Source organism: Drosophila serrata, unplaced genomic scaffold (assembly GCF_035046125.1).
Source record: "Drosophila serrata isolate PLE 108 unplaced genomic scaffold, ASM3504612v1 contig_176, whole genome shotgun sequence".
NCBI classification, from domain to species: domain Eukaryota; kingdom Metazoa; phylum Arthropoda; class Insecta; order Diptera; family Drosophilidae; genus Drosophila; species Drosophila serrata.
Window position 1 is genome coordinate 623,189 of NW_028257074.1, and position 20,255 is coordinate 643,443.

The following is a 20,255-nucleotide window of genomic DNA, read 5'->3' on the forward strand; positions in this document are numbered from 1 at the left end:
AGAGAAAGAGACAGAGACGGGGAAAGTTGCTGCAACAAGTTTAACCTTTTTTCCGACGGCCTCCTTCCTTCCTTCTCACCCCGCTTGGCGCTTCCGGTTTCCGGTTGCCCGACCAGCGAGCCAACATTGACTTTTCTCTCCACACAACGCACACAAGCAGAAAAAAGCAATCGAACTTTTATATAGAAAAATTCACAATGAAATGTGCCTACTTTAAGGATAATTTAAATAAGGTTACCCTTGCTCTTTTTTTTTGTTATAAATAAATAAATAATAGTAGTATTAATAATAAACTTATGGGAGATCCTTTTGTGGAATTCTATCTTCGAGTGGATCAATACTATCAGCAGAAACTGTTTACACACTCGCCAGGAGCAGCAGGACAAGCACCAGAAGGAGCAAATATCCTCGAGGGGAATGTGGTACTCCCTGCAATGCATTCCACAAATTGCATCGCAAACCAGCAATGCCAATGCCCGATTTCCTTTTGCTATTAGATAATTGACAAAACGGCTCAGACTTAATCAAGTTCCAAGCGAAATTTCCGCAAGGGTTTCCCTTTTTATACTTTTCCCGGAAGTCTTGGTTTCGATTAGGGAAAAGTATCAATTTAAAATGTTATAGATTTTGAGGAAAGCTTCTTAGAAAATAATAAATCAATGAGTTCAATTTAAAGGAAATTGATATAAACATTAATGGGGGGATATTTGAAATTTTGTAACTAATTAAAAAGAAGGAATCAATATCCCATAAATGAGTTTAATTATTTTCTGAATTTATATTCACAATATTTTTTTGCCTCAAGTTTTCCCCCATTAAAAAGAACCTGTCGAAACTCTTTCTCAACTTTAATTTAGGCCTTGTTCTTGTGCCTTCTTATAGGTCTTAAATAAAGTCAGACATTCGATAGGCCTTGGCCCATAAATAAAACCTGCTTTTCTTTTGGGAAAATCCCGTCGCCGTCGTAACAGCTCAACTTGAGTTGAAAAATTTTTGAAACGGCATTTTAAAGAGCCACGAAAGCGATATGCAAAGCACTTTCACCTGAAAGACGAAAAATCGCATACCTATGCATTCCATTCCATTCTGTTTTATGGTTCATAAACTTTCGCTCCTTGGTGAGTGCTTTTTGCCCCTTTTTTTATGGCAGAAGAAGGACTCCCCTTTTGCTGAATAAAAAACTGATTTGTTTTTCGCCTCCCCTTCGCCGCCGACACTTCCACCGTTTGAAGTTGCCGTCTGTTTTGGCTGATTTTCAGCCATTTGTTGCCACCAAAATGTGGCTCAGTTTTTCCGCTTTTCCGCCTGCCGTGTGTGTGTGTGTGGGGGGTAACATATGGCACTCACTTTCGAATAATCAACATCATCATCGGCCTCATCGTTACGCTGACGAGTTGTTAATGATGAACATAATGATGACACGGTATGGGGTACCTACCCGCTGCCAGGGGCTTTGGGCCAAACAAAGTTGTTAACATAAAATGGCTCAATGCTCACACACATACATGCGCTCATATTTGCCCAGATTTCCCCGAGTATTTACTGCCTTTTTCCAGGCCATGTCTGTGTCTGCCCAAACCACTTTCACCTTTAATAGTCCGCATCTGTCATTGCAATCGCTTTTCCCCTTGGCTCACAGCAGGGATGCCGCCCAGTGCCAAGTGCCCTCGAGGCAGACATGCTAACGGGAAATTTTCACAAAATTGTTCGAATTCTCAACTAGTTTTAGAACTTTTTTAAATATATTTTATGCAAGTTAAAACTAGAGGGTTAGAGAAAAAGTTATGCTTCTATAAAGAAAAAAAAAATAAATAAGAAAAACTAAACAATACAAAAAAAAAAAAAAAACAGTAATATTCATCAAAAATTTCAAATAAATACTAATAAATTTACAAGTAGAAAGAGGGTAAGGAAAAGTTTTTGCTTACATCTCTTTCCGTGCCTCAATTTGCCGCCTCAAACTTGCTGGAAGAAAATATGTGAAAATTTCATTAGATTTTGCATTTGATGAAGGTGAATGAAAGCAAAATGAAAACAGTAAAAATAAAATAAAAAAAGATGAAATTGAGGGGTTGGTTTTGAGCTCTCTCTTCAGGGTTGACTCGGGCGGGACACTCGTTTTTTTTTTTTTCTTTTTTTGTGCGGGCAAAACTTTTCATGTTTTCCCTGGCCTCTCACCGCGGGCGATGGATGATTTTGATTTTGATTTGGATTTTTTGGTTTTATGCTGGAGCTCCCAAAACCCCCCTCCCACCTTTGTTGCCTTGGGTTACGGGTCGTATGAGCAATGTAAACACTAGCATCCATTGGGATACTTTTGCAAGCTCTAGGCTCGGCTTTCACTTGGCCAATCTTATATATTATAAATATATTTTATTTATAAGCTCTAAAGTCTAGGCCAGGCTAGTCTCGGGATCCTCTTCCAGAAATTATAGTCAATAATTTGCCAGTTTAGAGGAAAATATAAGAGATAGAGAGATCTAGAGAGCTTGCTTTGGCCAAGTGAAATTTCTGGGAAATTTCCAAAAGGAAATTTCAATGGGGCTCCTTTGAAGCGGCCACCTGTCCGACTGTCAGTTCTCTCATTCGCCCACGTGCCCCGCGGCAAACTATGTCTCCCACAATCCAGCACACAGGCTCACAGGCTATCGATTACCTGTTATATCTCGTTATATCAGCTGCAGAGGGTTCAGACAAGGCGGAAAAGGATAAGGGAAGGCCTTGGCCTTAATGAAAACTATTCGGAAATTTAAAGACCATTAGCGGATGGATGCAAAAATATTTACGAGAATTAAATTAGTCATAGATAAAGATTCAACGGATATATCAAACTAAATCTATTGGTTTTCATAATAATGTAAACAATGTTTTAAAATATTTAAATAATAATAAATGTTGTTCGAAAAATCGTAATTTAAAAATCTTCTAACTTCTAACTAATAAATCTGCATACTCAGTTTAAAAAGTAAAAAAGTTTCAAATTTTTATACATTTTTGATTATTTTATACCGATATTAACAATATTTTTATATGAACAAATCAAAATTTAAAAATCTCATAACTCAGCCAAAACGCATTAATTTCAATTCGGAAAGCGGCAGTATGTTAATTTAAAGCAGGTTAACAAAACTGCACACTCCATTTAAAATGTGAATTTTTGTCCGATTTTTGCAAATTTTCATGATGTAACCCCTTTCCTTTTTTTCAGAAAATGGGAAATTTCTGAAAAAAAATTTTGCGGCCGGATAAAGCTAGAAAGAAAGGCCTGTAGATGCTGATCAAGAATAAATATGATTTATGGGGTCGGAAATGACTCCTTCACTTTCTTTTGAGCTTCTGACTGAAGGTCCATTACCATTTTTTAACCGATTTTAACTATATTTTTATAGCAAATTTTTCGACAAATCAGAATTTAAAAATCTCATAACTAAGCCAAACACGCATTAATTTCAATTCGGAAAGCAGCCGTATGTTAATTTTTAGCAGGTTAACAAAACTGCACACTCCATTTAAAATGTGAATTTTTGGCCGATTTTTGCAAATTTTCATGATGTAACCCCTTTCCTTTTTTCCGAAAAATGGGAAATTTCAGAAAAAAGTTTTTTTCGGCCGGATAAAGCTAGAAAGAAAGGCCTGTAGATGCTGATCAAGAATATATATGATTTATGGGGTCGGAAATGACTCCTTCACTTATTTTAAAGATTCTGACTGAAGGTCCATTACCATTTTTTAATGGATATTACCTATATTTTTACATGCAAATTTTTCGACAAACCAATATTTAAAAAATTCATAACTACGCTAAAAATGCATTAATTTCAATTCGGAAAGCGCTCTTATGTTTATTTTTAGCAGGTTTACAAAACTGCATACTCCATTTAAAATGTTAATTTTTGGCCGATTTTTGCCATATTTAATGATGTAACTTATGAAATTTTAAAAAATTTGATAAAATATTTTGAAAAATTATTATTCAATATTTTGTATTTTATGAATTCCGATTTTCACGGCAATTTAAAAACTATTTGAAATTTGATAATCAGATGATTTTTCACAGAGATATGCTTATTAGAAAATGTAAAAAAGGTGAATTTTAGTGGCCCTAATTTGATGTATATCGATTTTATTTCGTAATGAGATCATTTTTTTAATGCAAAGCTTAGTAAATAATAAATAGAACTTAGTTAATTTCAATTCTGAGAGGCACTTTTATCCGGTTTGTCTAAAAAAATAAGTATTTTGGGTTTGAATATACAAAATTGCATATTAACTCATTTATACCAAGTTAGGTGTAGAAATCTTAAAAAATAAAAAAACTTAAGCTTATTTCCTAACACTATGTATTTTAGGTACAGATTTTTCAATGTTTAACCTAATAAATTCCAAAAATTCAAAGCATCAAAGAGACATCGAAATAAAACCCCATTAAAGTTCAACAACAACAAAACCTGGCAAAAAATGTAAACTCGTTGGAGTTAACCACTTTAGCAATCCCCCTCGTAAGCGATAATTGCAATTGAAAAAGCCAGCAGCGGAAACTGCCAATAATGTCGACCATATATATCCACTTACCCCAACGCATATTCAAATGTGTATCCTTCTCGCAGGATGACGATGGGTGGCGGGTGGATGACGATGGGATACCCAAGAACATGCTATCAATTTTATTTTTATTTATTTTTGCCGCTCCGCAGTTGTTTGCTTTTGGCTCAGGCTGAGCATATTTTGTAGCTCGTAAAAGTTTTTGATATAAAATGTAAACAAAAGCGTAACGGTACTCACACACACACACATACACATACACACAGGGATAATGACACTGAAAACAAATGTGTGGATATAAATAATATTCAACAAATATATTGTCTTTCAGGCCTTCTCAACTTCGGTTTAAGAAGTCTCAGAAAAAGTCATAATAATAGTCTTAATATTCACATTATTAAACCTTAGTTCAAAACCTGAGAAAATTGCATATATTTCCTATTAATTTTCATGGAAAACTATCACTTGCTTTTCTGCCAGTGTTTCGGCTCTCACAGCTCGAAATTATGGCGCGTTTTGTAACCAGCAAAAGGCCAAAAACGAGTTTCGCCTTTCCGCTTTGCTGTTTTTGTTGCGGCTTTCCTGCCCCGCCTCCTTTTTTCTGCCTGCTTTCCCCCCACTCCTCTCCTCTGCGCTCCAGCCCTTTTCCGCCATTTTGGGCCCAGAAACTGGGCGTGGTGTGAGTGTGCTCAACGAGTCCTTTCCATGCTCGATACTCACGCACTTGCACGTATTAATTAAAAAGTTCAGGGTCAGGCCAGGAGACAGACATCAGCTGGCAGGACAAGGGCCAGCAGAGAAAAGCTAAACACACACACAGAGAGGGATACAGAAGGAGAGAGGGTTTGGTCTAGGGAAAATCCAGGGAAAAGCGGGGCCTATTTTTAGGCGATGAAAATATTTGATATATATAATAACAGCTCCAGCTCTCATCACAATTTGTTTACTCTTCTGACCAATGCTTGATGAGGTCTGGGGGGCAGTCTTTGTTTTGCTATGACAGCGATTACCTTGTAATTTTCCAGGTAATAAAGACTGGGTTTTCCAGGGAAAACATATTTCTAGACAAAAGGGAAATTTTAATATGATTAGAGCAGAGAAAAAACCACCTACAGCTAGGCATTCACCAAGGCAGGGTCCAAAGAAGCCTCAGAAAAAACCGAAACAAAAGGAAAGAGAGGTGGAGAGACGGTAAAGAGGTAAAAAGGAAAACAGATCCTGCCGGAAACTGTGCGTAACTATAATTAATTTCATTTTAGACTGGTTAGCAAATAAACGAGCAAACGATGCGGTTCAGCCCTTCCGGTTGAGACACTATTCCCTCACATCGTCCTTTTTGGGCCAGCACTTGACTAGAAGGAGTCCAGGACAAAGGACCCTGGCAACTGTTGCTCATGTTTGGCGGGACTTTCAAGAGCCAATGCTCAACCCTTATCAAAAATATTCAACAAAATGATTTTTGTGCCAACCAAAAATTATTGATTCAACGCCGAACGAACATCCTTTCGTTGTTCGTTTTTCGTTCTTCGTCTTTGTTGTCCTTCGTCCTTTTCCCTTTTCCTTTCGGCAGTCCCCTCGCTTAATCGCTTGGAACTCATTAACTTTCCTGCCTTGCAAATATTTTCTTTAATTTTAAATTTGAACTCATTTTAAATTCACTTTTTGTGAGCGTCTTTTTTTCGTTAATATTACACGATTTTAAGTTGTACAAAAAGGAGCAAATAAATCATATGTAAATTAATAATAAAAAGATGGGTTAAATACATATTTGTTTGCATTTCTTTGTGTAAAATGAGGAAAAGGCCTTTTCACTGCAAGTACTTAATAGGCTTTAAAAATTCAATTTATGTATTCCATATTATAGATTCCTAATGGCTTATAAAAGCTGTAATACCCTTGACTACCATCGAAATTCGTTTCACAAAAGTGCACAAAAGTTTTTGGCCAGCAAAAGTTGACACAGCAACTGTTGAGCGGCAAATCCTTTTTAACAATTTTAACAAAATATTTGCACTAATGAAGCCAGTTGCATTTTGTTGAGTTGGGTTTTTGCACAAAGCTTATGAATATATAGACTATATATATATATATATATATATATATAAAGAAAAGTTAACTTTCTCTCCCAGAGGTCCTGTGATCCACATTGGCACTGGGGCCATAAGTCATCCCAAGATGATGCCATCAAATATGCAAGGCCCATCATCATCGGCATCAGCAAGAGTCTCATCCTAGTCGTCCTGAGCTTCCTCCTTATCCTCATCCTTATACCCTTCCTTCCTCATCCCTTCTCATAGCAGATCCTGTCCAAGCGGCCGAGATGTTCTGTCCATTTGAATTATGCATGCATAGACGCGCTGGCGCTTGGTGGAAATGTGGAAAATGTGGAAAAAGGGGTTGTCAACGTTCCGGGAAAAAAAACGCAGCATGGAGGAAATTAGATTTCCTCGGCAACAATGGCTGGCAATGGGTTTTCCTGGACAAAATGGCTTAAGTGCTTCGCCGCGGCGCCTTTTCACTCGATTTGCATAATGGTCGCGGTCGCGCGGCAAACAACTTTCTATATACATTTTTTTTATAAACTTTTGTCAGCGGATATTATGCACGGAGTCAGGTCAGTTACGGGTTCAATACCACAGATATATATATATATATATATGTGAAACACACTTTAATTATTTATTTATTCAAATGGCTGCCCCCGTCCTATGCCTTCCTAAGCCGAAAAGCCTTTTACAAAGTAAAAGGAAAAACCAAGGGAAAAGCTAGCAAAGGGGAAAAGCCCGAGGAAACGGGGAGAGGAGAGAAATTCAGCGGCAAAAAGGGGAAAAGCCAAAAGCAAAAGAACAGAAAGGCAACAGCCCAGCATTTTTCCCAACTTTTCCGCCAGCGTTTCCTCCACACAAGAAATTGAAAGTGGCACGCGCAAATTACTTAATCCGACTTTCCAAGTACTTATGCCACACAGACACACGTCCGAGTACAGTGTGTCCTGCTTACAAAGGACTAACTGGGCTTTGTTCAATTTACTGTCTTGACAGTGTATTATTTAATCAGAAGCTGGTAAAGCAGTGAGGGAGTCATTTCAGACCCTATAAACTATATATATTCTTGATCAGCATCAACAGGGGAATCTTTCTGGGCATTTAGAAAAGAAACAAAATTTTTGTGAATTTTTTTGAAATTTTATAAGGGGTTACATCGTTGAAATTGATAAAAAAAATTTAATTTTTTGACATTTTAAATTGAGTATGCAGATTTATTAATCTTAAAAAAACTAATATAGCACCACTTTCCGAATAAAAATTAATGCATTTTTGGCCAAGTTATGAGATTTTTAAACTTTGACTTTTTCCCAAAAATTGTCATATAAAAAAATACATAAATATCTGTTAAAAAATGGTATTCTAATTTTAGTCAAAAGCTTACAATACAGTGAAGGAATCATTTCCGACCCCATAAATCATATATATTCTTGATCAGCATAAACAGCCAAATCTTCTTAGGCATGTAAGAAAGAAACTTAATTTTTTTGAATTTTTTTGAAATTTTATAAGGGGTTATTCAAATTGTCAAAAATTGATAAAAATTTGAATTTTTTACCATTTTAAATTGAGTATGCAGATTTGTTAACCTAATAAAAACTAACATAGGAGTGCTTTTTAAATTAAAATTAATGCATTTTTGGCAGAGTTGTGAGATTTTTAAATTTTGATTTTGTCCCCAAAATTGTCATATAAAAATCTCGATAATATTATTAGTAAGCAACTTCATCACAACAAACCCTTTGGGACTATAAGACATTTTAGTATATTTGAATGATCAATTCAAGATAATTTTGGTATCAACAAGATACTTTATAGATCTAAAAAGATAGATTCACTTTCTAGAGACTTCACTGTCCCTATTTACACTGTACTGTGGGGCAACGGTGAATGCCTACACGTAGTCTTTGGGTCCTTTGATCTAATTTACCAAGCATTTTCAGGTATTCCAACTTTGAATGCCAAAAACGAAACCCAAGATGACAACAACAACGAGAGCTCGCCTCTCAGCTATTTGGGCACAAGACATAAAAATAAAATAAAATATAAAAGAGAAAAAAAATATAGGAAGAGGGGCAAAAAAACCTTAAACGAGAGCGCAAATGAAAATGAAAACTGAAAATGAAAATAAAAATGTTAAATGAAAATGGTCGTCAAACTGGGCGTCAAGCTAGAGCATCGCAAATCCTTCGCTTCACCGCGCGGCCTCTTTCCATACATGTCTTGAGCGAGTCCTGGCAGTTAATCAATGAATAGCCGCACCCAACCTGGAGATGGAGATGGAGATGAAGACCCAGGGAGCCACCCTTCGCAATTACATCAAAAGGAAACCGTTGGCAGCAGCCCAAGTAATATTTCAAGGGGCCAAGAAGAGACAGACGCTCTAAAATTAACTAAATAGCAGCAAGGAACCCACCACCCACCACCCTCTGCCCGGGGACCGCATTCCGCAGGACATGAAATGTCACTTTTTTTTTGGGGGGATGCCTGCCAGGTGCCAAAGTCCAAAACGCTCGCTTTTCTCTCCAGCTTTTCGTATTTTTTATTTCGAGCGAATTGCATTTTATTGCCGGGACAACGGCACAGAATAAAAGCATAGAACTAGAGAGGGCAAAGAAACCTGTCTGAATAGAACCGCAACAAGGACAAGGACGAAAACGAGGACAAGGATATTCTCCCCCTCTCAGCCTCCACCTCAGCTGCGGCACAAAAAAAAACGTAAAATGTTGACCATTTAACTAAATTGTTTCATTTAGCGATGAAACAAAGTGGAACTGGCAGCTGCGGCGGTTAGATAAATGACTTCTCAGGGATAATGCAGATTAATGGTGTCGGTTGATGGGGATTTGGTTCATCAAAATGTCTGTATCGAAATGTATATATAGCAATATGAAACAAATGTTTGACTTGAAAAATTCAAGATTCTTTGGGGTGAGAGTACAAAAAAAATATATAATATAAATAAATCGAAAATTGTAGGGTATATTTGCAATGAATAAACTATTAACTTAGAGATTTATCAAGGAAATTACAAACTAGAAAATATGAAAACACATTTCAAATATAAAATACCATAGAAAATGTCACCAGACACATATAATAAAATATCTCAGCTTACTTTCCATCAACATAAACTAGCAAAAAACTTAATTAAAAACTATTATAAAGTTAGTACTTAAAAGCCTTTCAAAATGCTCTGTTATTCTTGGTGTTGAGTGACTTTGAATATGGTTTTTCAATATTCGAAGCACTTTGCCATCGATATTAATAGTGCCAAAGTGCAGCATTTACCAACCTATCCTTTTTTTGTGAATTGTGGCCAGAATGCGGATTAGGCCAAGGCCCAAAAACGAAGTAGACAAACTTTTAATTAGCCCACAGAGTCTTGCATGTGTGCGTGTGTGTTGGTAACTTTTTAAGGAGCTTCCCTGCAGGAAAATTGCATCTGCTGGAGACGGAAGCTGGTGCCAGGTGGCAGGTGGCAGGTGGCAGGTGATGATGTCTCCATAAGCTCTGCTCTGCTGTTCAATGATTGGAAGGTCGACAGGGCGGAAGCCAATCCTCACCGGTCGTGTTTGGGTCCAGCTGCTCCGGCTTAGCCGCAAAAACTGGACTCCAACTGGGGGAATGGGACTGGAATTAGGAAGGAAGCGGGAGGAGTGGCAAAATTGAGTTGAAAATTGTTCATGGCACACACACACAGAGTCAGTCATGGCACTTCACAGGCAACGCAAATTGACAGCTGTCAATCAACTGGACGCCAGGAGCCCATCCTTGATGGAAGCCTCCATTTTTGCCTGTCCAGCCTTGTCCTGGCGGACATTGCTTTGCCGATGACGATGGTGATTCCTGCTGCCATCTGCTGTTTCTGCACTTGAAATTGATTAAGCTCTGGTGTTGTTTTCCCTTACAAGTTGGTCCGGTCCTTAAATTATGAGCAAAAACGACTCATCGGTCTTTAATCGAACCAACACTGTGATGCCAAAATGCATATTGATTTGTAAGCCGAATATGAAATCCTTTGAGTTCAAATGTCAAACATAATCAGAGAGAGAGAGAGAGAGAGAGGGAGAGACTGCAATTGCACATTGCAGAAATTGCATACAAATGGCAGGCATAATTGCCATTCTCCAGGACACCGGATACCTGTACACCTGTGCGGCATCCAATGTCCAAGATGGCCATGAAGAAAATTGCTCTGCTTGTTTCCATTCGACATTTTCATTGCCATTTTCATTCCCATTCAATATTCGCACTGCAAATTGTGGACTGTGTGTCCTTTGGGGGAACTTTGGCACACACACACACTTTGGACAAGTATTTTCCACTCGAGAAACTCGGAAGGCAACTTTTATGAAGCTGCCACAACAACTTCCGGTACCCAGACACACACACACAACCGTCTGGCAGTTATTAAGTTTATGGCCCTAAACTTGCGGCCAAATAAGTTGATGCCCCATTTTGATTGCCTCGACGCAGCCCCAGCATTAATTCATCTACAATTCCCCCATCTGGCTCAAGTGCAGCAGGACTCAAGTACACTTTGAGAAAAATATAGGGAAGAATTTAATATGTTAAAGTATAAATTGTGATTAGCAAGTTGTTGGAGTATATTTACAAAACTCTTTGGAGACCTGAACTCCTCAAAAGACCTGGAAAACTCTGCCTAATAGTTTTCTATACAAATAAATGCTCGAAAAATATATACATTTACTAAACTAAACCCATTTTCCCGCAGTGTATTCCTATTCCATTGGCAAACATTCGTTGGCCAGGTCAAAAAAAAGACGAAAAAAAATTAAATTGAATTATTTGTGCATTATTAACAAGCCAAAAACGACAACAAGCTTTCATATTCTCAGTTGTAACTTATAAGTATCGAATTATATACGAGGATGGAGGGGACTTCTAAGAAATCTTGTATTGAAACTCTAGCTGACGAGAATGTTTGCTGCGGTATTAAATTGTATTTATTTATTTATATATATATATATTATTTTTTGTTTTGCTCTTGGCAACGAATGTAATGGAAAAATGTACTCAAAAAAGGGGGTTCAAATGTGAGCTTTAAAGAGACTTTAAATCGATTTTAGATTGATAATTTTATTGTTAAGATATTATTAGTTTACATCAGGGGAAAATATTGAATGGATATTACAGATAAATCGATACAAATCAAGGGGATTAGCAAAAAAATAGAATAGTAATAGAAAACATATATTAAAATGCACAATTGCTTAAATTTTATGTTATTATATTTATTTAAGCTACTTTTTATAATTTTTCTTGGCATGCTTACATTACTAATTTGTTTTTACTTTTTTGTTGACTTACTATATATATAATATATATATATACGATTTAAACCAGATATTGACTAGTTGATGAATTGATAATCTAGTATGTATAGACCCCCCGCCCCTTAGTAGTTTGAGCCCAAAGCCATTAGTAAGTCCCCCTTTTCCCCCAATTTCTGTGAGATTCTCCACCGGAGACCATTATGTGAAATCCCCATCCGATATATTTTTATAAAACCACAAAAAAACAAAAACTATTTTCTTCGTTTTTTTCCAGTGTATCTCTGTGTCTCTGTGTGTGTGTAGCAAAACCAAATCAATCAATCAATCAGTTACCCCACCCAAGTTAACCCCAAAAAAAATAAACGAAACCCCGCATTAAACCTGCCCCGCCCTGCCAAAAAAAAATCAAATAAATTATATATATAAATAAATGTATAGATAAATACAAAATAGAAATGATAAGAGCGTAGGGCGAGCGCACAGGACAGGCAGACGAGGGAGCCACAGGAGCCGCTGGAACGGCGGCCAAAGGATACCGCTCACCTCAAGGATCGGCGGGCGCTGCCACAGAAGCCAGAAGAACATGCGCCATGTCAAAACTGCGGCATTACAGGTCCATGGATCAGCCCAGCAGCACCTGCGTGGTCATACGCAAAAAGTTAGCAAGCCCATCAACCACTTACCAAATAACCTCAATAACCGCATACCGCATATACACAACGAAAGCCTTTCACCTTTCACCCACAGCCAGCGAATGCCCTAACCACGAACACAACACTTTCTACACTCTCCACAAAAGCTTCTGCCTTGCAAATTAGCTATTTTCTAAAATCACATGTAGTTTATTGAGAGGAGTATTCCAATATCTTAATGAAAATATTCAAAACTGTAATATAACGTATTCTTAAATATCAAAAATTATCATATTCAACGTTAAAATATCGACTCTTTAAACTTGAACTTGTTTATCAAGATGTTCCAAAATTGTAAACTTGGACATGTCCTATTTTGAAATATCGAAACATAAGGTTGTTTATCATAAGGAAAAGTTTGATATCATAACGAAAATATCGTAAACTTTGATTTGAATAGCATCAGAATATCAGAAAATTGTTGTTTAATAAGTTTGTTTCTCATTTCCTAATAAACTTATTAAATATATCAATCTAAGTATCAATTTATTGCACATTTGCAATATTAAAAGATAAATTTATTGAATTCAGCATAAAATATAACTACAGTATCGATATATATCCACAGCTCTTAACCTTTTTCGAACCTTTCTTTATACAAACTGAACATTAAATAAAATCAAATTCAAGTCATTGAGAAATTAGACCCAAAGTTACACAGTTATCCTGTGTAATTTTACACTTTGCACCCAGGACACTCTACACTAAGCTTTTTATATCCTGAAAGCTTGCCACCACTGCATGACTGCTGCTTTTCCTCTGTGAAAAACTTTGAGCCTCCTGGACTTTCTTTTGCATGGAAAACGCTGTTGGCTCGGAAAAGCTTGAACAAGCTTTCCAGCCAAACGGAAACCAAAAATAACTCCTGCCATTCAGCCTTTCTTCGCTGCATGACTCTGTCCTATCTTCTCCCAGTTTTTTCCCACAGCCATGTTTCTGCTTTTCCATTTTCTATTTTTCAATTTTCACTTCTGCATGAGAAATCGAAAGATACTGTAAATATTGGAAATTTTATTGGGAATTCTACTAACCAGAACCTTGTATCGTTACAGGACTATGACAGCCATTTGCTTCGTGTGCAACCTGCCCATCATGTCGCACCAGGTGGGCTTGGTGTGGCAGGGCGGCAACGGCTGGGACGATCTTGTGCGCGAACAGGTGGGTTTTCGACAACAAAAATAAAATATATTGAATAGTAACAAAAAAAGTGAATGAAAAACATTAAGAAAATACTATAGAAAACTGTAATAAATAGTGCAAACAAATATTTAATGAAGTGTTCATTCCGTGGAGAACATATTGCAGTATTGACCTTGCAGAGTGTTAGCCTTGAAATCAGTTAAACATTTAATCTGAAAGCTTATATTTGTGACCAATAAATTAATTAATTTCTTTAGAAATATATAAAGAACAAAATTACAGCGATAAAAGCTTCTATAATAAAATATGAATTTTAATTCCCTCAAAGATTTGAATTAAAAAAAGTTTCAAAAACTCATAACTCAGCCAAAAAATCATTAATTTGAATTCGGAAAGCTGTCCTTTGATTGTTTTCTTAAGTTTAATAAATCTGCATACTCAATTTAAAATGTATAAAAAAGAAATTTTTTTAAATTTTTTCTGACAATTTTGATGATGTAACCCCTTATAAAATTTTCAAATTTTTGAAAAAATTAAATTTTTGAGGGACATAGCTAGATCGATTCCCCTGTTGATGCTGATCAAGAATATATATAGTTTATAAGGTCGGAAATGACTCCTTCACTGTTTTTTAAGCTTCTGACTAAAATTAGAATACCATTTTTTAAACGATATTTTATATTTTTTATATGAAAATTTTTGGGAAAAATCTTAGTATAAAAAAATATTTGGATAAGTTATCCAAATATGCATTAAGTTTAATTCGGATAGGTATCCTATGTTAGTTTTTTTTAAGGTTAATAAATCTGCATACTCAATTTAAAATGTTAAAAAATTCACATTTTTTCGACAACTTTAACGATGTAACGCCTTATAAAATTTAAAAAAAATTACATTTTTGCCGACTATGCCTAGAAAGATTCCCCTGTTAATGCTGTTCAAGAATATATATAGTTTATAGGTCATAGCGTAATAACTCTCTGCAAGGGTATAAAAAGCTCAACGAATTTTTTTAAATTAAAAAAAAAAATGAGGAAAACTGAGAGTTAAACTGTAAAATGAATAATTTAAGATTCTATAAAAATATCATAAAATAAATAACGCAACACCTCTCCGATTGCAGCTGGAAGAGTCCACCATTCGTCAGCGACTAGGCGGCAGGCGCGACTCTGCGGCACAGATCACAACGCCACCGAGCACCTCGCCGCCGCCGGGACTCCAGCGTCGGCGTCGCAGCTCCCTGGCCCAGCTGACGGACATCCTGCGCGAGTGGAGCGGCGGCGGTGCCAGCAAGCAGCAGCAGCAGCATCATCACCAGCAGACGCAGCAGCAGCAGACCCAGTCCCAGTCCCGCTCCAAGGCGCAGCTCAATCGCCGCGAGACGCTGGCCGATCTGGCCCGAAGCCTGCCCTGGCGCACCTCAACCACTACGGATGCCAGCACTGGAGCTGGAGGCACTGTTACCACCTACATGGCACCGCGCAAGCGACGCGAATCCAGTGCAGACTCTGGAATCCGGAGCATGCGTTCGCGACGCGAATCCAATACGGCAGAGTTTGTGCGTCACTGGAACCGACGCGAGAGTGGAGCAGTTGAGGATCAGCCAGGATCGAGCAACTGTGGCGTTGCCGTGCCCGTGGTCATCGAGTGCAGCAAGAGCGTAAGTATCTGGGGGGGGGGGGAACCTAAACCATCACCCCGAGAGCCAGCCAGCCAGTCAACCCCTTCTCTCTATATGTCTTCCTGCAAACCTCATTCGACCTGCCTGCCTGAATGCCTGCCTCACCTCTTCCGACCTCCATGATCCATAATCAGGCCTCCCGTCGCGGATCCGGTGAGAGCTACCTGTCCGGCAGTCGGCGCGATAGCAATGTGGCCGGACGGGTGACAACACCACCGCCGCCGGGCAAGTATCAGGTCACCAAGAAGCGCGACTCCCTGGCCGCCCCGGAGTTCCCCAACTTCCGGCAGGAGCAGCGGCCCAGCACCAGCTCCGCGGGCTCCTGCTCGGATCACTCCCAGCCCCTGATATCGCAGCATTCGAGCACTCATCACCTGGCCCACCACCAGCAGGTGGATACCGCCTGTCAGGCCCTGCCGCCGCCGACGATCATCACCAGCTCTGTGACACCGCCGGCCACTAGTCCCACGGCACCCAAGGGTCGTCGTGACTCCCAGACGCAGTGCGGCCGGGTCAATCGACGTGACTCCAAGGCCGGTGTCAGTCCAGAGCGAGCGCCGCGTCTTCAGCGGCTCCAGCGACAGGCCACCGCCTTCGACGAGGGTTGCCTCCCCGGTGGAGGCGGCGGCAGTCGTCGTGGCTCTCAGCCAGCTCTAAGTCCGGATCCACCGGACCAGGACTGTGAGCGGAGGACATCGCGGCGGGATTCTCTATCGCCGGACAGTGCGTCGCGCGGCGGTCGCAGGGACTCGAGGACACACTTGTCCCCGGACAGATCACACGAGCGGGATGGCAGTCCGAGGAGGCACACGCTTCGCAGGCAAAGCAGCTCGGCGGCGGCCAGGTCGTCCAGGTCACCGGACTCCAATAGCTGCTGCTCCTCGCGGGATCCCAGTCCCTGCTCGCGACCCGGACCGCAGGTTTCCGCCGTTTCCGAGCAGAACCAGCGGCCGGCCATTAGGCGTCAGTCCACCACAGAGGAGATCCTGATAGCGCGCGGCTTCCGACGGCAGTCGACCACCGAGGAGATGATACGTTGCCGGAACTTCCGGCGTCAGAGCTCCCAAAGCGACGATGTCTGTCGGTGAGTATTATTATTGGGAATATATTATTCTGATAACCAAGTACTGATTACAATTTGATAATAATCCCTGATCCTTGACCGCAGTTATCGTGGCAGACGCGACTCCTCGGCCCAGATCATAGATGGCACCATTGGCACCATGACCGTGGAAACCACCAGCACTTTTTTCGACTCCAGCACACAGACAGGTGAGTTAGAGAAAGGATTAAAGTCCTTTGACTAGATTAAGTACCAAATGGCGGACAAAAAAGGCTCAAATGTCCTTGGTAATAATAATTAACAAGAAAAACTTTTAAAGCATATCAAGAATAATATTAGTTATACATAGTTGAAGTATATAGTTCTCTCAACTTTAAAAATCTACAAAATCGAATCAAACTAATAGATTTAATTTACAAAAATACAAAAAGGACTCTTTCTGTACTTCCCCCCATTTGAAAATATTCGAGTCCTGCCAACCTGATTTGCAAAGCTTTCTCCTGTAAGCTTTGCCTAGCATAGCTTTGCGCTTTTCCGCTTTTCCTGGCTTTTCCGCATTACCCCCCGTCCTGTTGCAGCCCCAAAAGCTGCTACCAGCTGATTGTTAATGAAAACAGCTGTGCGCTCTGCCAGGACTGTCCACTCAAAGTCCTGTCCACTCCACAAACTCGACTCGAGGCAGCGCCATCAGTCGGTGTTGCAGACGCAGACGTGCCACAAGCGCCGCAGGACGCAGGACACTAACGGAAAACAAAGAAATAAGAAAAAAAAAAAAAAAAAAACAGAAAAAACCGGCGGAAAAACTAAAAGGACATACAGACATACAAAATCAAATAGTAAAAGAATCGAGGAACTCTGTAAAGTACACGCAGAAAAATCGGAGAGAGAGATAGCGATGCCAGGACAAGCTGGCGCTTTTTTCTCCCAGTGCGCATAAGTTGCTGCGACCGTGTGTGTGTGTGTGTGCGTACGTGTCCGCGTCGGTGTGTGTATATTTTTCCTGAATCCGAAACCTTCGTCCTGTTTTTTGTATATTTTTTTTGTTGTTGATTTTTTTTGTATGTAGTTTGTTTGCATTTTTGTGAGTGAGTTTCGACTTAAAGTTGCAACTAAGCTGAGCGAGCAAGCAACCTCCAAAGCATTATCTTTGCCACAACAACAAAGACAACAACAACTACAACCACAACAACTACAACAACAACCACAACAACAAGAACAAGGAGAGGCAGCAACGTGGCCGAATACGTTGACGTTGGCAGCGACGGCGGCGTTGCTGCCCCGCCGCTGCGCAGCGGTCGCCGCCAGCCATCGAGCAGCAGCGCCAGCAGCAGCAGCAACCGCAGCAATCGCAGTCGCAGCGGTCCGTATAAATCTCACAAATATCTATATATCTGAATATATATCAATATCTGAACAATATTTCAAAGAAAATACCAAAGTTCTTAAAGAGATTGTCTTACTTGTTGCATGTGTAAATAAGAAGTCCGACAGACTAGTCAGAGATTTCCTAATAGTTGATAATAATATAAACAGTGTCAAAAAGCCATAATCAGGGAACTATATACGATTTAGGGAATACTTTATGTGGTTAAATATTATTTACTATTTATTTTAGTCACTTAATTCTTAAAGATATACTTTGAAGCAACATTTATAAATATAAAGCTGATATTTCATGGAGTGTCAGAACGGCATATTATATTAATAATCATTTTAGTCCATAAAGTTTAGAATAGAATATATAGTATAGTATAAATATAATATATATTATACTTTCTATACTTTCTGGGCTAAAATTGTATTTAATATTAATTTTAAACAATTTATTCTGCAAGCTTAGTTAAAGGCATTACCAAAAAATGTTTATAAATTATCTAAAGCAGTGTCATAACCCTATATTATTTTAAATTTAATTTTGTAAATACTTTACAGGCTTTAATAATATTTAATATTTGGATTTGAATCAATATTTATTCACTTTACCACAAATATTATAACTTGGAGTATTTTAAAAAGTTTTAAAGTTTAAATGAGTTCTATGTAGTGTCATAAGACCACAAAGAATATTAGCATTACAAAAGTCTTAGACCCAGCCTGTATTTCTATGAGCTATATAAATTAGAGCCTATGAAATGTCCTGGCAAATACTACCAAGGACCTTCTGGAGACTCCCCCATCAAAAATATATATGTGCCGAAAGCCACAAGTCCTGGTCTCGGGAAGATGGGGAGCGGGGTCTTTTAATGAATGAAAGTGGAAAGTGCAATGTCTGCCCAGCTGTCCGAATGTGTGTGTGTGTGTGTTGGGAGTATCTTTGTATCCGTGAGATACTCTCTCGCTCTATCTCTGGCTTATGAATGAAATGCGAAAGGCGAATCGAGTGGGCTAAGTCGCAGTTAGGGCCTCTCCCGTTTCGCCCATTATTCTTTAGCCGTATAGTATCCATTTTGCCCCGTTTTCCATTTTCCATTTTCCATTTTCCATTTGCCATTTGCCATTTTCCCCTCCAGCCTGCTGCAAGTGCAACAAGTTGAGACTTCGCGAACAACTTGGGCGCATTGAAATGCAAAATTTATTGATTCAGACCATCGAGGTCAGAGTTCACGTGGGACCCCAAAGCTTAGCTCTTGAATTTTTAATATATATATATATATATATCTTCTGGGGGGGACGGGACAAGGATCCTCATAATTAAGCTCCAAAGTTGTCTCCTTTCGAGTCTTAATTAACCGAAAGATCAAACAGAGTCACAGATCTCGGGGACTAAGAAAGAAATGAACAATTTGCATGCGAATTTTAATCAGTTTATTAAGAACCCTTGAGCGGTTCAAGTGGCTCTCCCTCTTCCTCTTCCTCGACCTCCTCCTGTAAGGACATGCCACATGGCCCTTCAATTAAGCGCAATCGGCGCAGTGCTGAAAAGGATTTACGCCAAGTGGCTGTCGCTGTCACTGCCGCTGAATGTCCTGCCAGGACTCGACTCATTAATTAATACTGAGTGTGAGCTGCGAAAAGAAAGAAGCTCTCCTCCAGCTCTTGATTTGATTCAAGCAATTAGTCTGCGAGTCTCTTCCGTCTCTTTCGTCTTTAAAGAGTCAATCAAGTGGAAGGATAATCGGCAGGACATCAACCAACATTCGTTGAAATATATATTTATTGAGTAATATTTTCCATCTAGAATTTACCAAAATAGGGTTAAATATTTGCCTTTTGCCAGCCAATCCATTAATTGGAGTTCATCAAAGGACACGATACAGCGCACAGCGCACAGGATTATCAACAGCAATTGTGGGGACTGTAGTCCAATTAGTATCTCAACTGCCCATCGATTACATTAATTTTTATAATTGCCTTTTTACGATGCACACGCACACACACACAGTCACATACACATACACAGCCAGAGCAAAAAAGAAGGGAAAATAACTTCGAGAAGCCAAAGATTATATACCCTTTCAATTTGAAAGTGAATTATAAGATTAGAACGAAAATCGTGCATTAATGAGCTTTAAATATTCACATTCTTTGAATTAATATTTATTGATATTATTCGATGACAATTTTTGGACAAAATCAAAGTTTTAAGAACCCATAACTAAGCCAAAATGTATTAATTTCGATTCGGAAAACTGTTCTATGCTAGTTTTTAATCGGTTAATAAATCTGCATACTCAATATAAAATGTAGAAAAATTTAAATTTTTGTAAATTTTTTCATAATTTTAACGATGTAACCCCTTATAAAATTGTCAATTCTTTGAAAAAATTAAATTTTTGTCTGACATAGCTAAAA

The 20,255-nt window shown here is 38.9% G+C and overlaps 1 protein-coding gene and 1 long non-coding RNA gene across 10 annotated transcripts in view; one reads left to right on the forward strand and one right to left on the reverse strand.

The window, feature by feature from the left end:
- Positions 1–20,255, reverse strand: part of LOC147644457 (uncharacterized) — a 97,972-nt gene that overhangs the window by 42,049 nt on the left and 35,668 nt on the right. For both annotated transcript variants that reach the window (XR_015270483.1, XR_015270484.1), the window contains exon 2: positions 1,929–1,965. This is a non-coding gene — a long non-coding RNA (uncharacterized LOC147644457). The remainder of the gene's footprint in view (positions 1–1,928; positions 1,966–20,255) is intronic.
- rsh (Rap GTPase activating protein radish) overlaps positions 1–20,255 on the forward strand; it is a 100,797-nt gene that overhangs the window by 30,897 nt on the left and 49,645 nt on the right. For 3 of the 8 annotated variants that reach the window (XM_086827578.1, XM_086827579.1, XM_086827580.1), the window contains exons 2-5: positions 13,632–13,737; positions 14,843–15,379; positions 15,535–16,484; positions 16,569–16,672. In XM_086827578.1, coding sequence (XP_086683704.1) covers positions 13,632–13,737; positions 14,843–15,379; positions 15,535–16,484; positions 16,569–16,672 — 1,697 coding nt within the window. Of the gene's footprint in view, positions 1–12,161; positions 12,546–13,449; positions 13,575–13,631; positions 13,738–14,842; positions 15,380–15,534; positions 16,485–16,568; positions 16,673–17,123; positions 17,824–20,255 lie in introns of those variants that run through there. The other 5 variants (XM_086827575.1, XM_086827576.1, XM_086827581.1 and 2 more) reach the window with 3 other exon arrangements.